The following is a 21,634-nucleotide window of genomic DNA, read 5'->3' on the forward strand; positions in this document are numbered from 1 at the left end:
ATATGCATAAAAAATAGTTGCAGGGACTTCCGGTGGGCGGGCCAAGGAATAGGCAGCTGGAGTGAGGTGCTCCGGAGCTCCCATAAACTTTTACAAACTCTGCCGATTTTATTTGGGGTTTTGTACCATCCAGGGTGCCTTCAACTATTCCTGACAACATCCAAGAGTGACCTGGCCTTAACACAGAAGGTGTTCGGCATCTAAAGCACTGGCGATATCCATCTCGCCCCCACCGTGAACAAGCAGCACATGCAGGTGCGCCATTTGCAGGAGGACGCAAGCTATTCGTTTGACCTGCACGACCTGATCGTTAACGGCGGAACCCGGAGTGAGGTCTGCTGTCATTCCCAACCCGAGTGGTCCTTAAGGTCTGTACCCCTCACCTGACATACAGCAGAGCACGACACCGGCCACGAGGTGAGGCCTCACACAGCTACCGGTGGGAACACACATGACCAACTGGCACCGGCCGACATGGAGATCTAACCCAGAGCCAGCCACAGGTACCACGGTGGTGCATTGGGCTACTACCGAACGGAGAAGAGCTGCCCAATAACAAGCGCGAAAAAGCGCCATACTGCCTGCCGCAGACCGCACAGCAGGGCAAACGCTAAGACCACGTGGCCTGGAGGCCAGGAGTACAGAACACTATCCGAGCGACTCTGCCTGTGAAAAGCATTCCACGTCTCCACACTGCGCTCCGCGGCCCCCATAACAAGCTGCCGCCAACCGCCTGACAAGGTAATCTTTGTTGCTTACACATTGACTTTGGGGGAACGTGCGCTGCATGAGCTAAGCCATAAGACACGAGAACACTGCTCACACAAGAGCCCCTAGATCAAACAGTGGCGATATTATTTGGGCCTGGACTGTGTTGCAAAACGGCCCAGGGGACACACTAACAGAGGAGAGTCGCAGCTAAGGTCATAATAGGCTTATACAGCAGAGAACTTTTCTCTTACTCTCCTTCTGCTTTCTATCATCCGGCCTACTCCACCTCAATGGTGTGGGCTCTGTACCCCTGCAGACACATACGGTGGGACTATAGCACAGTTCTCACGAGTCACAGTAGCAGAGACAATCTTTAATGGTGACCACAACAACGCACCGTGTGCAGTAAAACTTTTGAAAACTAACATTTACACCTAATCACCGATACTAAGCTCCTGTGCTATAAGGAAAGACACTCTCTCTGATATCAGCCTCTGGCAGCATCACGCCCCGTGGGCCCAAAGGAAGAAAAAGCACATAAGTAAAACTTTACACATTTGACGCTGCACTGGTGCTCCCAGCTACATCAGAGTACAGAACTGCTGTCCTGCAAAGACTTTTTGCTCATTTCTGTTTATGTTTTTGTGCACTGGGGGGTGGTGTGATACTTCCTCTAGTGGGACCTGTACTTGTGTATGGATAGATTTCTGACTGGGGGCAAAGTGTCAGGGAAAAATAAATCCTCAGGAAAGAATAGGGGGCCTGCTGACCACTCACTGGATACACCCCCTGCTGGGCAGGATCTTCTTGGGGCTCCTTCTGAATCACACCTAGTGGTACAGCAGCTCTCCTCCATCTTTCTCCCCAGAATTGATAGCTTACAGAAAGGATTAGACCACCTAACAGGGGAAATGAAGCAATTTTCAGTCCGCTTTACAGAAGTGGAGAACAGGGTGTCAGGGCTTGAGGACACAGCAGTTACCCATGGTACCCAGATAGATGTATTAGTGAAAGAAAATATTGTTCTACACCAAAGGCTTGAGGATCTGGAAAACAGATCCCGCCGCAATAACTTGCGCATTTTAGGGATCCCTGAAAGCGTAAAACCTAGAGACCTAATTCACTTTGTTGAGAACACTCTGCCTCTAATACTTAAACTTATCCCCAATATTTTCAAAGGTAGTGTGGAAAGGGCACATAGGGTGGGGCCTGAAAGACAACAGGAGAGGGATAATGTACAACCCAGACAAGTAATGATCAAACTGCTACATTTTCAATTGAAGGTAGAATTGTTACGCGCATTTAGGAAAATGTCCCCCATAATGTTTGAAGGTTCCAAATTGCTTATTTTCCAAGATTATTCATCAGAATTAATGAGGAAGCGTAAAGAATTTTCCCCACTCTGCTCAAGGCTCAACGCTGAGGGCAGACAGGTGTATCTCTTGTACCCGGCCAGACTTAAGTTACTAACCCCTACAGGCCCAAGATTCTTTGACACCCCACGGGAGGTTACAGAGTACCTAGGTAGAGAACAAAATAGAAGAGGGGGTGACCATTCTGGCTCACCACACTCAGATCCGGGCTGATAGGTTTTGCACTTAGTCTCTCCCACAGTCCTGAATAAGTTTAGGATCTCTCATTAAGAGAAGATGTCACTCAATTCCTATATTGGGTTAAGATGTTCGCTATGTGCATAAAACGTTACGATATCATGTTAATGTATGTTTTACTTCTATTTTTTATGTTGATATTACTGTTGTTTCTGAGTTTGAGTTTTCATAGGTCTGGGACAGATATCTGGACACCAAAACCGGAACAAGGGGGCTACTTTGCCCTCTACTCTATGTGCAAGGTTACAGTGGAAAAGACACATCAGATAGTAAAGTATCCTAACTTTTTCCTTGTTATGCTAGTCATGTTGCAACACTTTAGGCAGAGGGTATTAGTAATTGGGGGGATCGATAGAAACCAAGTCATCTCCCCTGACACAGCACTACACTCGGTTAAATACATTTATATGCCTCTTCAGCTCTGTTTAAATCTTACACATTCTGTTCTCGTACTTATACTGGTCTTTCCAAAAAATGGGACTCAGGCGCTCTGCCCGGGAGTGGCGTCCCCGGACACCATTAGTTTAAATACTCGTGACAATCCTGATGTAAAAAAGGATATCCCCATTCTAGAGTATCTAATTTACCAATACAGTATAAGTTATATCTTGTTAGCTACTCATACACAGATAGAAAAAACTTTTTGTTTCTGCATGTTTTTCTGTGTGTTTGTGCTGTTTCGCTCTATTTTTCCTTGCCCTGCTTGCCCTCTCTCCCCTCGCATCCCTGCATGTGACTCTTTTTACCCTCTCCCCCCCTTTTTTTTTTTTTTTTTTTTTTTCTCCCTGCGGAGAGCCGGCTTAGGAGGATACCGCAAATGCCCACTTAAATGGCGGTGAAACTAGTAACATGGAACGTGGGTGGGATTAACTCTCCAGCTAAGAGAAGTTCCATTCTCTCACATTTACGCCGCCTGGGGACTGATATTGCTCTTGTACAAGAGACTCACCTCTCGGAGGTGGAGCATGAAAAACTTAAACGAGACTGGGTGGGAGCGATTGAACATGTCTCATACACAAATTCCAGCAGGGGGATAGCTATATTGTTTGGTAAGAGGGGAAATACAGAGATTTTACACACACACAAAGACAAAGAGGGCCGTTTTCTTATAGTTAAGGTCAGAATCAATTACAAGATATTGGTAATTTGTAACCTCTACGCCCCGAACTGTAAATCCACATCTTTCTGGACTAGACTCATTCAAACATTGACTCCGTACCTAGGCCACGATATCATACTCGGTGGAGACTTTAATTTAGCGCCAAACCCGGTCTGTGATAGACTGCGGGATCTAGAGCGTGCGGTAGGGAGCAAACAGCCTACCTACGACGGCACCTTCGAAAAAAAGATTTTTGCTAGGCTATCAAACTCTTTACAGCTGGTGGATGTATGGAGATTAAGAAATGCGGAAGGCAAAGACTTCACGTGTATCTCCAGGGCGACACCTACAATGTCGCGCATAGATCTTTTTATGATCTCCTCTAATATAGTGTCAAGAGTTACCAGGGCTAAGATACACTCGGTGGCGATCTCTGATCATGCACCAGTGGAACTTGCGATCACACTGGGAACAGTGACTGCTAACAAGCAGACACTTCGATTCCCAGGTTTCTTATATACCTCAGATGCCTTCCTGAAACATCTAACACATGCCTGGAATGACTTCTATACGGATAACCAAGCTCATCAGGATAATCCAGAGCTATTCTGGAACACAGCGAAGGCGGTCCTAACGGGTGATATCATCTCTTACGTGGCCACACTGCGGAAAAAGGCTCAAGTTAGGTTACAGTCACTACAACAAGCCCTATCGGACTCTTACCAAGCCTACTGTGACAGTCCATGCCAAGCCTCCAGGGACAGATATATCGCCTGCAAAGGCGAACTAGATGTATTCTTACATCATCAAGCGATAGGACAACTCCTTCGCTCCCGTGCCAGATACTATAGAGAAGGAGATAGAGCCGGCAGGCTTCTGGCCTTGCTGATCAACAAACAGGCGGCCCGCAAGCCTATAGCAGCCATCAAATACTCCAACAAGACACACAGAACGCCTGAGTCGATTGTGGAGGCCCTGGCGAGCTATTATTCCAACCTATACACTAGCCAAAAGAAACCGCCCCAGGAAAGCATAGCAGACTTCTGGAAGGACCTTAAGCTCCCTCAACTTAGGGAAGAACAACTTGAGGCCATAAACGCCCCAATCTCTCTAGAAGAGATAGATAAAACAATCTCCTCTATCTCCAATGGAAAGGCAGCGGGACCTGATGGCCTACCCATAGAATTTTTCAAACTATTGAAACCCCTGATCACCCCTACTCTAACTAGGCTATATAACCGGTATTATACAGAGATGATTGCTCCTACCAAAACATTCACCATGGCACATGTATCTCTAATTTTAAAACCAGGGAAGGACCCCAGTCTCCCCGAGTCGTACCGCCCCATCTCCCTTCTCAACTCGGATTACAAGATACTCATGAAAATTCTGGCCAACAGATTGAAAGTAATCCTATCAGACATTATTCACCCGGATCAAACCGGATTTATGTGTCATAGAACATCAGTGACGAATGTGCGGAGGGTGTTACACACCATCGCACATTTTGCAAATACCCCTGAAGCCCCAGAGATGAGAGGGAACTCAGAGGCCTTCCTGCTATCCTTGGATGCAGAGAAGGCCTTCGATAGAGTGGAATGGAGTCATCTTATGGATACATTGCAACGTTTTGGTTTTGCGGGATCGTTCCTTACTTATATAGGGAACATTTACACAGCTCCGTGGATCCATGTCATGGCTAACGGCTTATTCTCCCCCCGTATATCTTTACAAAGAGGCACACGACAGGGGTGTCCTCTGTCCCCACTCCTCTTTAACATGGCCCTAGAACCGCTGGCCATCAAACTACGTTCGTCATACCCAGGCATCCAACTTGGTAGGGAGAGCCTACACCTTGCCTTGTATGCGGATGATATGCTCTTATTTGTTGAGCACCCGGCAAAATACATCCCAAAGATACTAGCGACAATAGATGCTTTCGGGTCGTTCTCAGGCTACAGAGTAAACGAAACCAAGTCAGAAATTCTGTGGCTCCGAAGGCATGAAAACCGACTGACCTCCTACCCATTCCAGGAGGCTAAACCTACCTTAACCTACCTGGGCATTCACTTGTCATCTTCCATGCAGGCCCTATATTATGATAATATAACCCAGGCGTGTCGTGAAGCTGCAAATACGATGGAGGGCTGGAGAAACCTACCACTCTCCCTCTCTGGGCGCATAAATCTGGTCAAAATGGTGATTCTGCCACGGCTGCTATACCCACTACTTATGCTCCCATTTCTGATCTCTAGAAGGGATATGGCGGTATACAATCGGGCCCTCTCACGATTCTTGTGGAAGGGAGGCAAGTCGAGAATAGCTATGGCAAAATTATATGCACACCCTTCAAGCGGAGGGTTGGGATTACCCAACCTCAGGTTATATAACTGGGCATCTCTTGGCCGCCTCATGATTGATTGGCAACTGCAAACAAGCCATTTCTACTCCCCTGAACTAGAGAGACAGGCCCTGGGGGGGCCTTGTCTAACGGTCCTACCCTTTGCCCACTCCACCAACCCCCAGGCGGCACTAAAGGATAACCTCCTCTACAAAGACACGCTAAGGGCTTGGCAACTAGCCCTCAGTCATGTCGGCCGCCTTTGTGTGGCGCCCAGAATGATCCCGTTGCGCAATAATCCTGACTTCCCCCCAGGTACGGACTCCTCCCCCTTTGTTCTGTGGGAAGCTAGGGGACTATGTTGTGTGGGGGATGCCCTGGACCTTCCCAGGAAATGCGTCAAATCATTCACTGATTTGCAGGCCCAATTTGGGCTACCACGAACTCACTTCTATGCCTATCTGCAATTGAGGCATTATATTGACCAACTGATGAGAGACGACCCACAATTCTGGGAACCACATGCATTTGCCTTGACAGTAGCCTCATTTAAAATGGGCAGCTTTACCATCTCGGGAATATATAGATCACTTTTGTTCCACATTGAATCTGAAAACTTGGCCCGGTTGGTGGTTAAGTGGTCCAGAAGTGTGGTGAGGGACGATCTTGCGGAGCTCATTCAGCAGAGCGTGATGAGCGCTCGAAGAGCGACTATGTCCATGTCCCTCAGAGAATCCCAGATCAGAATGCTACACAGGGACTATATCATCCCTCGTCGGTTAGCGAAGTGGAGAACGGAAACAAGGAACGAATGCAGCAAATGTAAATTATGCGATCCAGACTTTCTCCATTTTTTCCACACATGCCCTAAAGTCAACCAGTTTTGGGGTAAAATTGCCTTCTGGATTACGAGAGTCATTAAATTGAGAGTCCAGATAGATGTGGAACAGATTTGCTTCCTAGAATGGCGTGACCACCATCTCACAGATACCCCCTTACTTGATACTATCATCTTAGCTGCTAGGAAGGTCATTCTGGGAGTCTGGACAGAGACCTCGGCTCCTAGCTTTAGCTCTTTTAAACACCGTTTACACAAACAACTGCTCATTGAGCAACTAGACACTAAACTGGACACTAATAGGAGACTCAAGCATTTCATAAACAAATGGAGAAGATACATTATATCTCTGAGCCTTGACCTCCAGAGACAAATCCTACTCCCATTTGCACACACTGAGTACATGTTGACAGCATCCCTGAGGGGAGAATGGGGTTTCTTGTACCAAACACAGAACGGTGGGGAAAATGGGAGGGATAACATCAGCATTTAAATGCTAACAACCGGCTCCGGGTTACGGCTCCTCATGATCCCTTGACTCTTCCTTTTCTTCTCCCCTTTTTTTTTTTTTTTTTTTTTTTTTTTTTTCTTGCTGCTTGCTTGTCTGACTAGTGCTCTCTCATAACACAGAACATTTAGTAGGGAAAAGAGAAATGAATTTCCACAAACCTTTGCGAAGTCCCAGCCTATACTTAGCTGTACAGTTTTTACCAGTTAAACATGTTGTTTTTTTGTTTCTTTTCCTTTTTGTCACAATAAAACTGTTAAACGCTCCCCTCTAAGGGAGGAAAAAGAGAGGACAGGAAAAGACGGATCTATCTTGAGCCTACGAGTGTTTCAGTACCACCTGCTTTTCCTATCCATGTAATGGATAATTGTTATTGTTTTTCTATGTCACTGTATCTGAAACCATGGAATATGTATACACACACTCTGCTGTATCCTTTCTGTTGCTCTCAATAAAAATAGTATATTTAAAAAATAGTTGCAGTACTGATAGTTGAGAACAGGGAACCGGTATTTGTAGAAGGGGTTAAGGTATTGCAATACAAAGCAGTGTAGACGTTATGGTATTTAGGGTTATTTGTACCGTAATCTGTATTGTAAATCTCCTGATCAGTGATGCAGAGGACGGCAGTCAGTTCTGTGAGCAGAGAGAATCCTGTCTTTGCTTTAGATGTAGCAAGCTGAAAACACACAGGAGCAGGATCTCTGTGTTTGAAGCTCTGGAGAAGCAGCAGGGCGTGACGTCACACGCCGAGATTCAGGGAGTGAGAGAGAGCAGCTGTGGAGAGGCTGTGAATGGTAACTTGATGCTGTAAATCTCTCCCTGTAAAACTCAATAGAATGTTAGAATTGTTAAGTAAGAACTTTAGAGAGCTTAGTACTAGCTCAAATAATATCCTTTAGGAATCAAAATACCAAGCAGGTAATGGAGGGTGAATGTTTCTTAAATAGATGTGGATAGTCACATGATCACAGAGTTAAAGGGGAAGTACAGCAGAATTGTAACATATAAATCCTGACAATCTGATCATGGGACTCACTTCACTAGTGAAGAGATGACCAAGAAGTGGAAAATACTAGGGGTTAAAAGAAAGCTCGATATGGCATATCGAGCTGCCTCTAGTGGTGGTGTAGAGCGTTATAACCAGTCCATTGTGAAAATCCTCAAAAAATTTGTGAGTGAAACAGGTATGGACTGGGATGTAAAACTACCTCTAGTCCGAATGGCTTTAAGAGCAATACCAAGTAGTACTACTAAGATGTCACCCTTTGAACTGATAACTGGTAGAAAAATGGTTCTACCTCAACATTTACGGTATAATAAATGCTACCACTACACATCAGTATGCGAAGCATCTGCAATATGCTTTTGCATTTGCCCAAAGGAACATAGAGAGGGCCCCAACTGCTGATAAAACTTGTTATGAACTTGAAACTTCCATTATGAAATTAATGACAAAGTTTATCTTTATAATTTTGGAAGAGATCAGGTCAAGGAGAGAAAATTCCTTCTTTCGTGGAAAGGCCCGTATGTCATTACTGACAAAATATCCCCAGTTGCCTATAAAATAAGGATCCCTAAAATTGATACATTTATGGATAAATGGGTCCATATTAATCAGTTACAAGCGTGCCATCCTAGATCCCAATTCCAAGTCATGGAGGGAGAATGAAATGTCATATCCCCAAACACACTAATGAAGTATTGTAGTTTAAGTATGAATACGATGTCCAGCTAAATAACATAAATATGAGGATTTAAAAATAATGGACTCTCTTCTTGTAAGATTGTATATAGCGCATATACCATCAGTACACTCACTAATTACCAATGGATTTCAATCAATTCCAATACATGTATCCCACATCTCTTGGAATGGAAAGGGGGGTTATGTCATGTAAAAGGTGAGTGACATTGTGACATTGTTTTTTAGATCACTTAATGATCTTAAAAACAGAGACGACATTGTAATTAAATTATCAGATAAACGCGGTAATGTCTTGTTAGATAAAGTAGCCTATTTTGAGGAAGCCATGAGGCAGTTACAGGACCCTTTACAATATAGCCCCATTAACAGGGCAGACTATGAGAGGTCATGCAATGAACTACTGTTCATTCTAAATGAGGGCCTAAGGGAAGGGCTCATGACCCGCAATGAGCATAAATTCATGTATCAAAAACATCCTGTCCTCCCAACATTCTATTGTATTCCCAAATTGCACAAGGACCTGAAAAAACCTCCAGGCAGACCAATAATTTCTGGCATAGGGGGTCCAACAGAAAATGTAAGTAAATATGTCAACTATTTTCGAGACCATTGTCATCTTCTATGCCCTCCTATGTCAGAAATACCAATGAGGTCTTGCAAAGATTATACAATGTGAATGTTCAGGATGACACACTGCTTGTGACCCTTGATGTCGATTCCCTCTTTGCCTCGATCCCCCATCATGCTGGTCTTGGTGCCGCTAGGCATTTTCTGGAAACAAGAGGGATGCATTTCAAGAATCACACTGACTTTGTGATAAAACTGCTTGAGTTTGTTTTGAAAAATAATATTTTAATCTTTGATGGTAAGCTATACCGACAAGAAAGAGGTACAGCCATGGGTGCCACATGTGCCCCCACCTACACATGCCTACACCTAGGTTTCTGGAAACAGACTGAGCTGTTTACTAGTCTGAGTGAGTGAGTGGAGGCACACATGGTACTCTGGTTAAGATATGTGGATGACGTGTTCATCCTATGAGAAGGAAGTGTAGAACAAGTGAGAGCCTTTGTAGAACTTTTAAATACCAACTCCCTGAATATATATTTGATTACATTACTGAGGTCTTTAGGAAAGCAACAGCCACAAACAGTCTGTTGCATGCAGAAAGCCACCATCCTCAGGTACTTAAAGATGGCATCCCGACATGGCAATTCCTGCGATTGAAAAAGAATTGCTCTACGGAGGCAACTTTTGAGAGGCACACTGAGGATATGGCACGCAGGTTTAAAGCTAGAAACTATTCCGATAGACAGGTTAAACATGCATGGACTAGGGCAAGACAGAGCTCCAGACAAGAGTTACTTTTTCAGAGAGGGCCAAAGAAGGATGATGACACTCTGAGAATCATTACCAGATACAATAACCATTGGGATAAGATCAGGTCAATTGTAAAGAAAAATTGGCCCATCCTTCAGGCAGATACCTCTCTAAATGGTATTATCCCTGAGTATCCTCAAATGACAGCTAGGAGGTAATTGAGCCTTAAGGACTCTCTTGTCCATAGTGAGTATGAGAAGGGTACTCCACCGCAGAACTGGCTAACTGCAAGTAGGCCTAGAGTTGGTAGTCACCCCTGTGGGAAATGTGTTTATTGCAGTAATATGTTAAGAAATAAAACATTCTGCACAGATCAGGATCATGTATTTAAAATTAAACAATGGATAAACTGCAATTCAACAGGGGTGATTTAATTGCTCTAATGTTCATGCCCCCTGTTTTACGTTGGCAAAATGACTAGAGAGTTAAAGGAGAGAGTAAGGGAGCATAGGTATTATATAAAAAAAAAACATTAACATCGACAGTCCCATAGGTAGGCATTTTGCAGAAAGACATGGGTCCAGATATGATGATTTAACTGTGATTGACATTGAACAGGTTAAAACCTAGAAGAATGGGAGGAGATCTAGATAGAGTTCTGCTTCAAAAAGAATCAAAGTGGATGTATGTCCTCAATACCCTTTCACCTAGGGGATTGAATGAGAAACTTTGAAGCATTTTGTGAATGTTGTTCTCCTTTAAGTGACCTATAAAAATGCTACCTTAGCTGTCAATAAGATTCATCACTCTATTCTTTCGACATGGTTTGGTTTTCTATCACAATGTTACTATACAGATTTTATGTATAAACATTACAACTATAAAATACAATGTTGCTCTTTTTGTACATTTGCATGCTATGTTTGTATCAGAAAAGATGGATTTTTTTTTACTGTTGGCTGCTATTTCTTTGGCAAGGGGCCATGAAAATCATCTTGCTGATGGTAATATGCCCTTACGGAGACGCCAAAGAGTGCCAAGAGTGTTTTTACCCCATTGTGGACAACCAGCATTGTCCGATAAGGAGATTAAAGGGACATAATACTCATATGCTAAATCACTTGAAACTGATGCAGTATAACTGTAAAAAGCTGACAGGAAAATATCACCTGAGCATCTCTATGTAAAAAAGGAAGATATTTTACCTCACAATTCCCTCAGCTCAGCAGAGTAAGTTCTGTGTACAAAGTTATACTCAACTGCTGCTCAGCTGCAGGTAAAAAAAAAATGAAGAAATGAACAGCAGCCAATCAGCATCAACAGTGCTGAGGTCATGAAGTCTTTTACTGTGATCTCATGAGATTTCACTTAACTCTCATGAGATTTCATTGTAAACTTCCTTAAGCTGAATAGGGAAATAAGATGAGAGTGCATGTAAGCTCTTTCCTTTGCCTGTCCCAGGACAGACATACTGATTTGTTGCTTAGTAGTCCTTTACAATGGGATGTGGCTACTGAGGAACTTTTGAGGTAAAATATCTTTCTTTTTTACATTTGCTTGTTATCTAGCAGCAGGTTCTCTTTGGCTGAGCAGGAAGCTGCTTATCCTGGTGACTGACAGCTGCTGATGCCAAAAGATTGCTGCATTTTCACTGGACCAAGGAGTGCACAAGAGATGATGGAAACCCGCAATGACAAACCTTAAAAGGCGAAAACCCCTGTAACTGGATCACTGATGTGTGAAGATTCTAGTGAGTGCTCACAGGACACAGACGGAACAAGCCGGAAAATAAGAGAAGCCTTTGCTGCCTGTTTTTTAAATACAAGGTACTGCACTTTGCACATCGCTTTGTAATAACCAAAGACATTCAGAAGTAATCGCACTTTTGTGACAAAGATACAAAAGGAAACAGCTAGAAGGATTACCCCTGCACAGGATATCTGTTTGAAATCGCTACTAGCAATACTTTTCTAATGGATCAGCTGTCATTTTCCTAAGGATTCCATCTCTAACCTCTGACGTCACATAGAGAAATCACGTGTCTCCAACGACCCCAGACACACGGAGGAGAGGAGACGCCAATTTAGCATTCTTTGACACCACTGTCTCATAGAGACAAAAGCATTGAAGATATCAGGTAATATCCCTACAGGTACAAAATTACACTCCGTCAAGAGGAGAAAATTTCACTTTGACGAGACATACACGGAACGGATGCCAGGATAGCGTCTCATAAGGTAACAAACCTATGTGATAGAGTGATATCTCTTTTACATCACTCTCTGACTGTATTTGCAGCATAGCGATACATACGTTTCACTCTGATATCCAGGTCACTATTTTGGTCTCCAACACATATACCGGTGTATATTATTGCTACATTGTTTATGTTTTTATTTGCAACAGTGATTGTTTTATTGTTTCTTTGTATTGCAATAGCAGCATTTTAAGTAATCACCTTTAATATATATCTATTAGATATAAGCTGGATAGCTTTGTTTGGGAGACGTCCCAATAGTCCACACACTTCTATTACTGTATGATACAATATATGTAATTTTACTATTTTATAATATTCATCTCTTTTTAAAAAATTGTTATATTTTTACACATCCTTTATGATCCCTATTTGCAGCTTTAAGGTAGAGCTTTTCTCTTATCTTTTTGCATCTGTAACTTTAGTCTAATTAGGAGGGGGTTAGTCTGAGAACAGCAAAATAGGCCTTTACATCATTAGGCACATCTATTTTTCTTCTATCTGCACATTCCCTGTCCCGGGACAGACATACTGATTTGTTGCTTAGAAGTCCTTTACAATGGGATGTGGCTACTGAGGAACTTTTGAGATAAAATATCTTTCTTTTTTACATAGAGATGTTCAGGTGATATTTTCTATTCAGCTTTTTACAGCTATACTGCATCACTTTCAAGTGTTTAGACATTTTGGTATTATGGCCCTTTAAGCAACGATTTCAGATTAATAGGGAGAGTATAATCAATCTTTACTCTCTAATACATTTTGCAGACTTCTAAGGATTGTTTTAAAATTCATTTTGAAACATCTTAATAAGGTTATTTTCATGCCCAGGAATGTGCAAGAATGGCACATAGTAAAGGCCACATTTTATCAAATAGCGGGTATGCCTAATGTTCTTGGTGCCATTGATTGCACCCATATAGCTTTAAGACCACCATCTTTAAGGGAGGAGCAATACAGGATTCTGGTTCGAAAAAGCTTCCATTCATTGAATGTTCAGACCGTGTGTGATGCCAACCTATAAATTTGGGCTGTGTGTTCTGGATTTCCTGGTTCCTGCCATGATTACAAGATTCTCAAACAATCTGCATTATTTACATTGTTTGAACATGAAGACATGCCATATGGTTGTTCAATTTACACCGTTTCAGAATAACAACCTTTTTTTTCCAGTCATGTGACTGCTATTGAAAACTATTAAGAAGCAGTGCATTTATTAAAATAGCCAAAAGGTGGAGCTGTCCGCTTGTGTTGCAGCAAAGCCAAGCAAGCTGAAATTAATCAGTTTAACCAGACCTGAGCTATTGAGCAGATTTCAAAGGAACAAGATCTTCCTGTATATAAATGCATAGAAAGAACTGTTTGCAGAAAATTGTAAGTCAAGTCAGTGTTGTGTGATTTTTTTTATTAGGTTTATAATGCTGTACAGAAAATGTTTTTGTTCATTTAACTTAGTTTAATTATATATCCTGTGTCATGTGATTATTTTATTAGGTTTATAATGCTCTTTAGCATTGAAAGTCTTCATTTCAAAGCTTAAAAATTATGTATTAGGTGGTACTTATGACAATTTTGAGAGGGGCACTTCCCATTGACTTCCCATTGACTTACATTATAAACTGGGTTTCAATTTACAATGGTTTCAATTTACAACCATTCCTTCTGGAACCTAACCCCGGCGTAAACTGAGGGCTACCTGTATTTTATTTTGTGTTATTGCAATATTATTTCTTTCATGTAATTGGCAAGAGTCCATGAGCTAGTGACGTATGGGATATACAATCCTACCAGGAGGGGCAAAGTTTCCCAAACCTCAAAATGCCTATAAATACACCCCTCACCACATCCACAATTCAGTTTTACAAAGTTTGCCTCCTATGGAGGTGGTGAAGTAAGTTTGTGCTAAGATTTCTACGTTGTTATGCGCTTCTCAGCATTGTTGAAGCCTGATTCCTCTCAGAGTACAGCGAATGTCAGAGGGACGTGAAGGGAGTATCACTTATTGAATACGATGATTTCCCTAATGGGGGTCTATTTCATAGGTTCTCTGTTATCGGTCATAGAGATTCATCTCCTACCTCCCTTTTCAGATCGACGATATACTCTCAATTTACCATTACCTCTACTGATAACTGTTTTAGTACTGGTTTGGCTATCTGCTATATGTGGATGGGTATCTTTTGGTAAGTATGTTTTTTATTATTTAAGACACCTCAGCTATGGTTTGGCACTTTATGCATTTATATAAAGTTCTAAATATATGTATTGTACTTATATTTGCCATGAGTCAGGTTCATGTATTTCCTTTTGCAGACTGTCAGTTTCATATTTGGGGAATATAAACATTTTTTAAGAAATGTATTTCTTACCTGGGGTTTAGTCTTTTTTTTCAATTGACTACTTCTTGCAAATTGCGGGCAGTATTATTAGGCCCGTGGGTGCGTCAAATGCTAGACTTTATTGTGTCATTCTTGGCGTGAAAATATTTTTGGCGTGAAAAAATACGTCTATGACGCAACTTCGTAATTTCCGGCGTCATACTTGACGCCAAGATCTTTTACACGGTTGTGTCATTAGTGACGCGAGTGTGTCATTTCTGGTAATTTTTGGCGCCAAAAAAGTTTGTTACATTGTGCGTCATACTTGGCGCCAAACTTTTTCATTATTTTAATACCCCATTGATGTTTGCCTCTTGCTTTTTTCTCTCTATCAGAGGGCTATGCTATTTGCATTTTTTCCCATTCCTGAAACTGTCATATAAGGAAATAGATACTTTTGCTTTATATTTTGTTTTTTTCTCTTACATTTTGCAAGATGTCTCAATCTGATCCTGCCTCAGACGTTTCTGCTGGAACATTGCTGCCTGACATCGGTTCTACCAAAGCTAAGTGCATTTGTTGTAAAATTGTAGAAATTATCTCGCCAAATGTTATTTGTAATAGTTGTCATGATAAACTTTTACATGCAGATAGTGTATCCATCAGTAATAGTACATTGCCAGTTGCAGTTCCTTCAACTTCTTATGTGCATGATAAACCTGTAAATTTTAAAGAATTTGTTTCTGATTCTATCTTGAAGGCTTTGTCTGCATTTCCACCTTCTAATAAACGTAAAAGGTCTTTTAAAACTTCTCATTTAGTTGATGAAATTTCAAATGACCAACAACATAATAATTTATCCTCTTCTGATGAGGATCTATCTGATACAGAAGATCCTTCCTCAGACATTGACACTTACAAATCTACTTATTTATTTAAAATAGAGTATATGCGTTCTTTATTAAAAGAAGTGTTAATTACTTTGGATATTGAGGTAACCTGTCCTCTTGACGTTCAGTCTAATAAACGTTTAAATGCTGTTTTTAAACCTCCTGTGGTTTCTCCAGGGGTTTTTCCTTAGGCTATTTCTGATATGATTTCTAGGGAATGGAATAAGCCAGGTACTTCTTTTATTCCTTCTTCAAGGTTTAAAAAATTGTATCCTTTACTAGCTAAGTCTATAGAGTTTTGGGAAAAAGTCCCCAAAGTTGATGAGGCTATTTCTACTCTTGCTAAACGTACCACTATTCCTATGGAAGATAGTACTTCATTTAAGGATCCTTTAGATAGGAAGCTTGAATCTTATCTAAGGAAGGCCTATTTATATTCAGGTCATCTTCTCAGATCTGCAATTTCTTTTGCTTACGTTGCAGCTGCATCAACTTTCTGCTTGGAGAATTTAGCGCAACAGGTATTGGATTCTGACTTATCTAGCATTATTCGCTTACTGCAATATGCTAATCATTTTATTTGTGATGCCATTTTTGATATTATCAGAATTGATGTTACATCCATGTCTTTAGCTATATTAGCTAGAAGAGCTTTGTGGCTTAAATCTTGGAATGCTGATATGACATCTAAATCTAGATTACTATCTCTTTCTTTCCAAGGTAATAATTTATTTGGTTCTCAGTTGAATTCTATTATTTCAACTGTCAATGGGGGAAAGGGAGTTTTTCTGCATCAGGATAAAAAACCTAAGGGTAAATCTAAGGCTTCTAACCGTTTTCGTTCCTTTTGTCAGAATAAGGAACAAAAACTCAATCCTTCCCCCAAGGAATCTGCTTCCAATTGGAAGCCTTCCTCAAATTGGAATAAATCCAAGCAATTTAGGAAACCAAAGTCAGCCCGTAAGTCCGCATGAAGGTGCGGCCCTCATTCCAGCTCAGCTGGTAGGGGGCAGATTAAGGTTTTTCAAGGATATTTGGATAAAATCTGTCCAAAATCAATGGATTCAGAGCATTGTCTCTCAAGGGTATTGAATAGGATTCAGAGTAAGACCTCCTGTGAGAAGATTTTTTCTCTCACATATCCCAGCAAATCCAGTAAAAGCTCAGGCTTTCCTGAAGTGTGTTTCAGACCTGGAGTCTTCAGGGGTAATCATGCCAGGAACAAGGTTTGGGGTTTTATTCAAATCTATTCATTGTCCCAAAGAAGGAAAATTTATTCAGACCAGTTCTGGATCTGAAAATTTTGAATCGTTATGTAAGTGTACCAACTTTCAAGATGGTGACTATAAGGACTATTCTGCCTTTTGTTCAGCGAGGACATTATATGTCCACAATAGACTTGCAGGATGCATACCTTCATATTCCGATTCATCCAGAACATTATCAGTTTCTGAGATTCTCTTTTCTAAACAAGCATCACCAATTTATTGCTCTTCCATTTGGCCTAGCAACAGCTCCAAGAATCTTTTCAAATGTTCTAGGTGCCCTACTCTCTGTAATCAGAGAACAGGGTATTGCGGTATTTCCTTATTTGGACGATATCTTGGTACTGCAGTATCTCACATGAATCAACTAGTGTTGTTTTTTCGGAAACATGGTTGGAGGATCAATTTACCAAAAAGTTTCTTGATTCCTCAGACAAGGGTCACCTTTTTAGGCTTCCAGATAGATTCAGTGTCCATGACTCTGTCTCTAACAGACAAGAGATGTTTAAAATTGGTTGCAGCCTGCCGGCACCTTCAGTCTCAGTCATTCCCTTCAGTGGCTATGTGCATGGAAGTTTTAGGTCTCATGACTGCAGCATCGGACGCGATCCCCTTTGCTCGTTTTCACATGAGACCTCTACAGCTTTGTATGCTGAATCAATGGTGCAGGGATTATACAAAGATATCACAATTAATATCCTTAAATCCCAATGTATGACACTCTCTGACATGGTGGATAGATCACCATCGTTTAGTTCAAGGGGCTTCTTTTGTTTGGCCAACCTGGACTGTGATCACAACAGATGCGAGTCTTTCAGGTTGGGGAGCTGTTAGGGGATCTCTGACAGCACAAGGGGTTTGGAAATCTCAAGAGGCGAGATTACCAATAAATATTTTAGAACTTCGTGCAATTCTCAGAGCTCTTCAGTTTTGTCCTCTGTTAAAGAGAGAACCGTTCATTTGTTTTCAGACAGACAATATCACAACAGTGGCATATGTCAATCATCAGGGTGGGACTCACAGTCCCCAAGCTATGAAAGAAGTATCTTGGATACTTGCTTGGGCGGAATCCAGCTCCTGTCTAATCTCTGTGGTGCATATTCCAGGTGTAGACAATTGGGAGGCGGATTATCTCAGCCACCAGACTTTACATCCAGGGGAGTGGTCTCTCCATCCAGATGTATTTTCTCAGATTGTTCAGATGTGGGGTCTTCCAGAGATAGATCTCATGGCCTCTCATCTAAACAAGAAACTTCCCAGATACCTGTCCAGGTCCAGGGATGTTCAGGAGGAAGCAGTGGATGCGCTGACACTTCCTTGGTGTTATCAACCTGCTTATATCTTCCCACCTCTAGTTCTTCTTCCAAGAGTGATCTCCAAAATCATCATGGAACAATCATTTGTGTTGCTGGTGACTCCAGCATGGCCACACAGGTTTTGGTATGCGGATCTGGTTCGGATGTCCAGTTGCCCACTTTGGCCACTTCCTTAACGGCCAGACCTACTATCTTAAGGTCTGTTTTTCCATCAGGATCTCAAATCATTAAATTTGAAGGTATGGAAATTTAATGCTTAGTACTAAGTCATAGAGGTTTCTCTGACTCTGTGATTAATACTATGTTACAAGCTCGTAAATCTGTCTCTAGAAAGATTTATTATAGAGTTTGGAAGATTTACATTTCATGGTGTTCTTCTCATAAACTCTCCTGGCATTCTTTTAGAATTCCTAGAATTTTACAGTTTCTTCAGGATGGTTTGGATAAGGGTTTGTCTGCAAGTTCCTTGAAAGGACAAATCTCCGCTCTTTCTGTTTTATTTCACAGAAAGATTGCTATACTTCCTGATATACGCTGTTTTGTACAGGCTTTAGTTCGTATTAAGCCTGTTATTAAATCAATTCCTCCTCCTTGGAGTCTTAATTTAGTTCTGAAGTCTTTACAGGCTCCTCCATTTGAACCTATGCATTTCTTGTGATTCTCCTTTTCTGATTTTTCATCAGGATAAGGCAGTTTTGCGGACTTATTTTCAATTTTTACCTAAGGTTGTGAATTCTAACGACATTAGTAGAGAAATTGTTGTATCTCTTCCTTGTGTCCTAATCCTAAGAATCCTTTTGAAAGATCTTTAAATTCTTTGGATGTGGTAAGAGCTTTGAAATATTATGTGGAAGCTACTAAAGATTTCAGGAAGACTTCCAGTCTATTTGTTTTATTTTCTGGTCCTAGGATAGGTCAGAAGGCTTCTGCTATTTCCTTGGCTTCTTGGTTGAAACTTTTGATTCATCAAGCTTATTTGGAGTCGGGTCAGGCTCCACCTCAGAGAATTACAGCTCATTCTACTAGATCAGTCTCCACTTCGTGGGCTTTTAAGAATGAAGCTTCAGTTGATCAGATTTGCAAAGCGGCAACTTGGTCCTCTTTGCATACTTTTACTAAATTCTACCATTTAGATGTATTTACTTCTTCGGAAGCAGTTTTTGGTAGAAAAGTTCTTCAGGCATCTGTTTCAGTTTGATTCTTCTGCTTTTGATTTAAGTTTTTTTCTTTCAATTATGAAAATAAACTTATTTTTTTGGTTTGTGGATTAATTTTTTCAGCGGAAAATGGCTGTTTTTATTTTATTCCCTCCCTCTCTAGTGACTCTTGAGTGGAGATCCACATCTTGGGTATTGCTATATCATAAGTCACTAGCTCATGGACTCTTGTCAATTACATGAAAGAAAACATAATTTATGTAAGAACTTGCCTGATAAATTCATTTCTTTCATATTGGCAAGAGTCCATGAGGTCCACTCCTTTTTTTATGGTGGTTATGTTTTTTTTGTATAAAGCACATTATTTCCAAATTTCCTCTGTTGATGCTTTCTACTCCTTTCTTTATCACCCCACTGCTTGGCTATTCGTTAAACTGAATTGTGGGTGTGGTGAGGGGTGTATTTATAGGCATTTTGAGGTTTGGGAAACTTTCCCCCTCCTGGTAGGATTGTATATCCCATACGTCACTAGCTCAAGGACTCTTGCCAATATGAAAGAAATGAATTTATCAGGTAAGTTCTTACATAAATTATGTTTTTTTTTTTTTTATTTATTTATCTATGTATTTAATCAAAAAGGATATTATAATATCCATTTATTTATTTTGTTATAAAAAATTAGAAGAACATTTAATCTTTTTAAATGTATTTACCTTATCAATGAATAAACACAAGCTAATATTGAAACTTGTTTTTCATTTTGAAATTAAAAAAAATATTATTTTTTATTTTTATTTGTAAAAGTACATATAATAGATTTCACAATTTCTTTTTGAAACTTTAATTACATGTAATATTTTTATTTATTTATAGGTGACAGTGGTTATCTGTGTAGGCCATGGCTTTTGATACCAGTACCATCGCCTCATACACGTACAGAGTTAAAATTCAATGAGTCGCACCGTAGCACAAGAAGTGCTATAGAGAGAACATTTTGTGTTTTAAAGATGCGATTTAGGGTGTTGGGCCGGGCCGGAGGAGACCTGCAATACTCACCGGAGAAGTGCAATGACATAATTCTTGTCTGCTGCATGTTGCATAACATTGCCATTTCTCAAGGAAACCTAGAGGAATTGTGTCCAGAGGATCCTAAAGATGGCATTTATGTCCCCCAAGACATATTAAACCGTCACACTACTAGGGCCGGTGTTCAAACCGTATTGAAATTATTGAAAGATATTTCTCATGTAAGTGTTGACCTTTAAATAGTATTTTTGATTCAATTTTGAGTATTGTAAATTAATTATTTTTTCTGTTTTATTCTATTACAGAAACCATGGATGACACCTGAATTGTTTAAAATTGGACATGAATAATTCTCAAAAATCCTTATTTACTCCCTTTATGTAATCTGAGAGAAAAAAATGTCTGTGTTTATTTGTTAATAAAACAAATTCTATTCTATTCGATAAATAAAGTTTTAAAAGATCAACAGATTGAATTTCTTGAAATAATTTATTATTATTTTTCTTATTTAAATATCAATTACTTATATTCAACATTTTCAAACATTTAACTGTTTTTCAATATAAACGTCAACATTCAATAAATTGGAGTGCCAAACTTTTCAACAAGAAACCCTTTAAAAATTTAAAGTGCAAAAAAATAAAAATAAAAAAATGATTTCTCATCTTCGATTCAAAATTTCTAATTTTTTGTTGTAATAATCCCTCTTAAATTCAGAATCTGCTTTTAATATTGCATTTCTTTCTTCTTGCAATCTTAACATTACTTTAAAAAATTCACTTTGCTAATTCCTGAATGCCAAAACCATGTCGGTAAGGTTTTGTATGTCATTTCCCCTGCCTGGTACATCTTGTTGGTTTCTCAATTCTCCAGGTCTTTCATCTTCCTCTGATTCATTGACCATTATATTTTGTGGTGTTTCAAAATTAGGTGGAGTTGGTCCCTCTGGTGTGTGCCCCTCTATCTTTGTCTCATCCTCATCTTCTGGACATAGAGAAGTGATTTCGACCTGATCTTCTGTGTAATATATGTAATATATGTATTAATAATATTTAACATTCATTAATATGTTAACAAACTGAAGATTACAATTCAATTATTACATGCCATCGAATAATGACATCGAACTGTCCTTCATAGTCTGTACTAATGCACGAACACCTATAATATTGAAAAAACGTATAACATTAGAATATGAATTTTAAGAACATTAAATCAAAATACAATTTAGATAAAAACTAAATTTGTTTTATTGTGTATATTTACACAT

At 40.3% G+C, this 21,634-nt stretch overlaps 1 protein-coding gene across 1 annotated transcript in view; it reads left to right on the forward strand.

Annotated features, from left to right (window-relative positions):
* Window positions 1-20,714, forward strand: part of LOC128652266 (uncharacterized) — a 32,438-nt gene extending 11,724 nt beyond the window's left edge. The window contains exons 3-4 of the mRNA XM_053705204.1: window positions 20,212-20,585; window positions 20,670-20,714. Coding sequence (XP_053561179.1) covers window positions 20,212-20,585; window positions 20,670-20,714 — 419 coding nt within the window. The remainder of the gene's footprint in view (window positions 1-20,211; window positions 20,586-20,669) is intronic.
* Window positions 20,715-21,634: the final 920 nt, after the last annotated feature.

This window comes from Bombina bombina, chromosome 3, assembly GCF_027579735.1.
Source record: "Bombina bombina isolate aBomBom1 chromosome 3, aBomBom1.pri, whole genome shotgun sequence".
Taxonomy (NCBI): domain Eukaryota; kingdom Metazoa; phylum Chordata; class Amphibia; order Anura; family Bombinatoridae; genus Bombina; species Bombina bombina.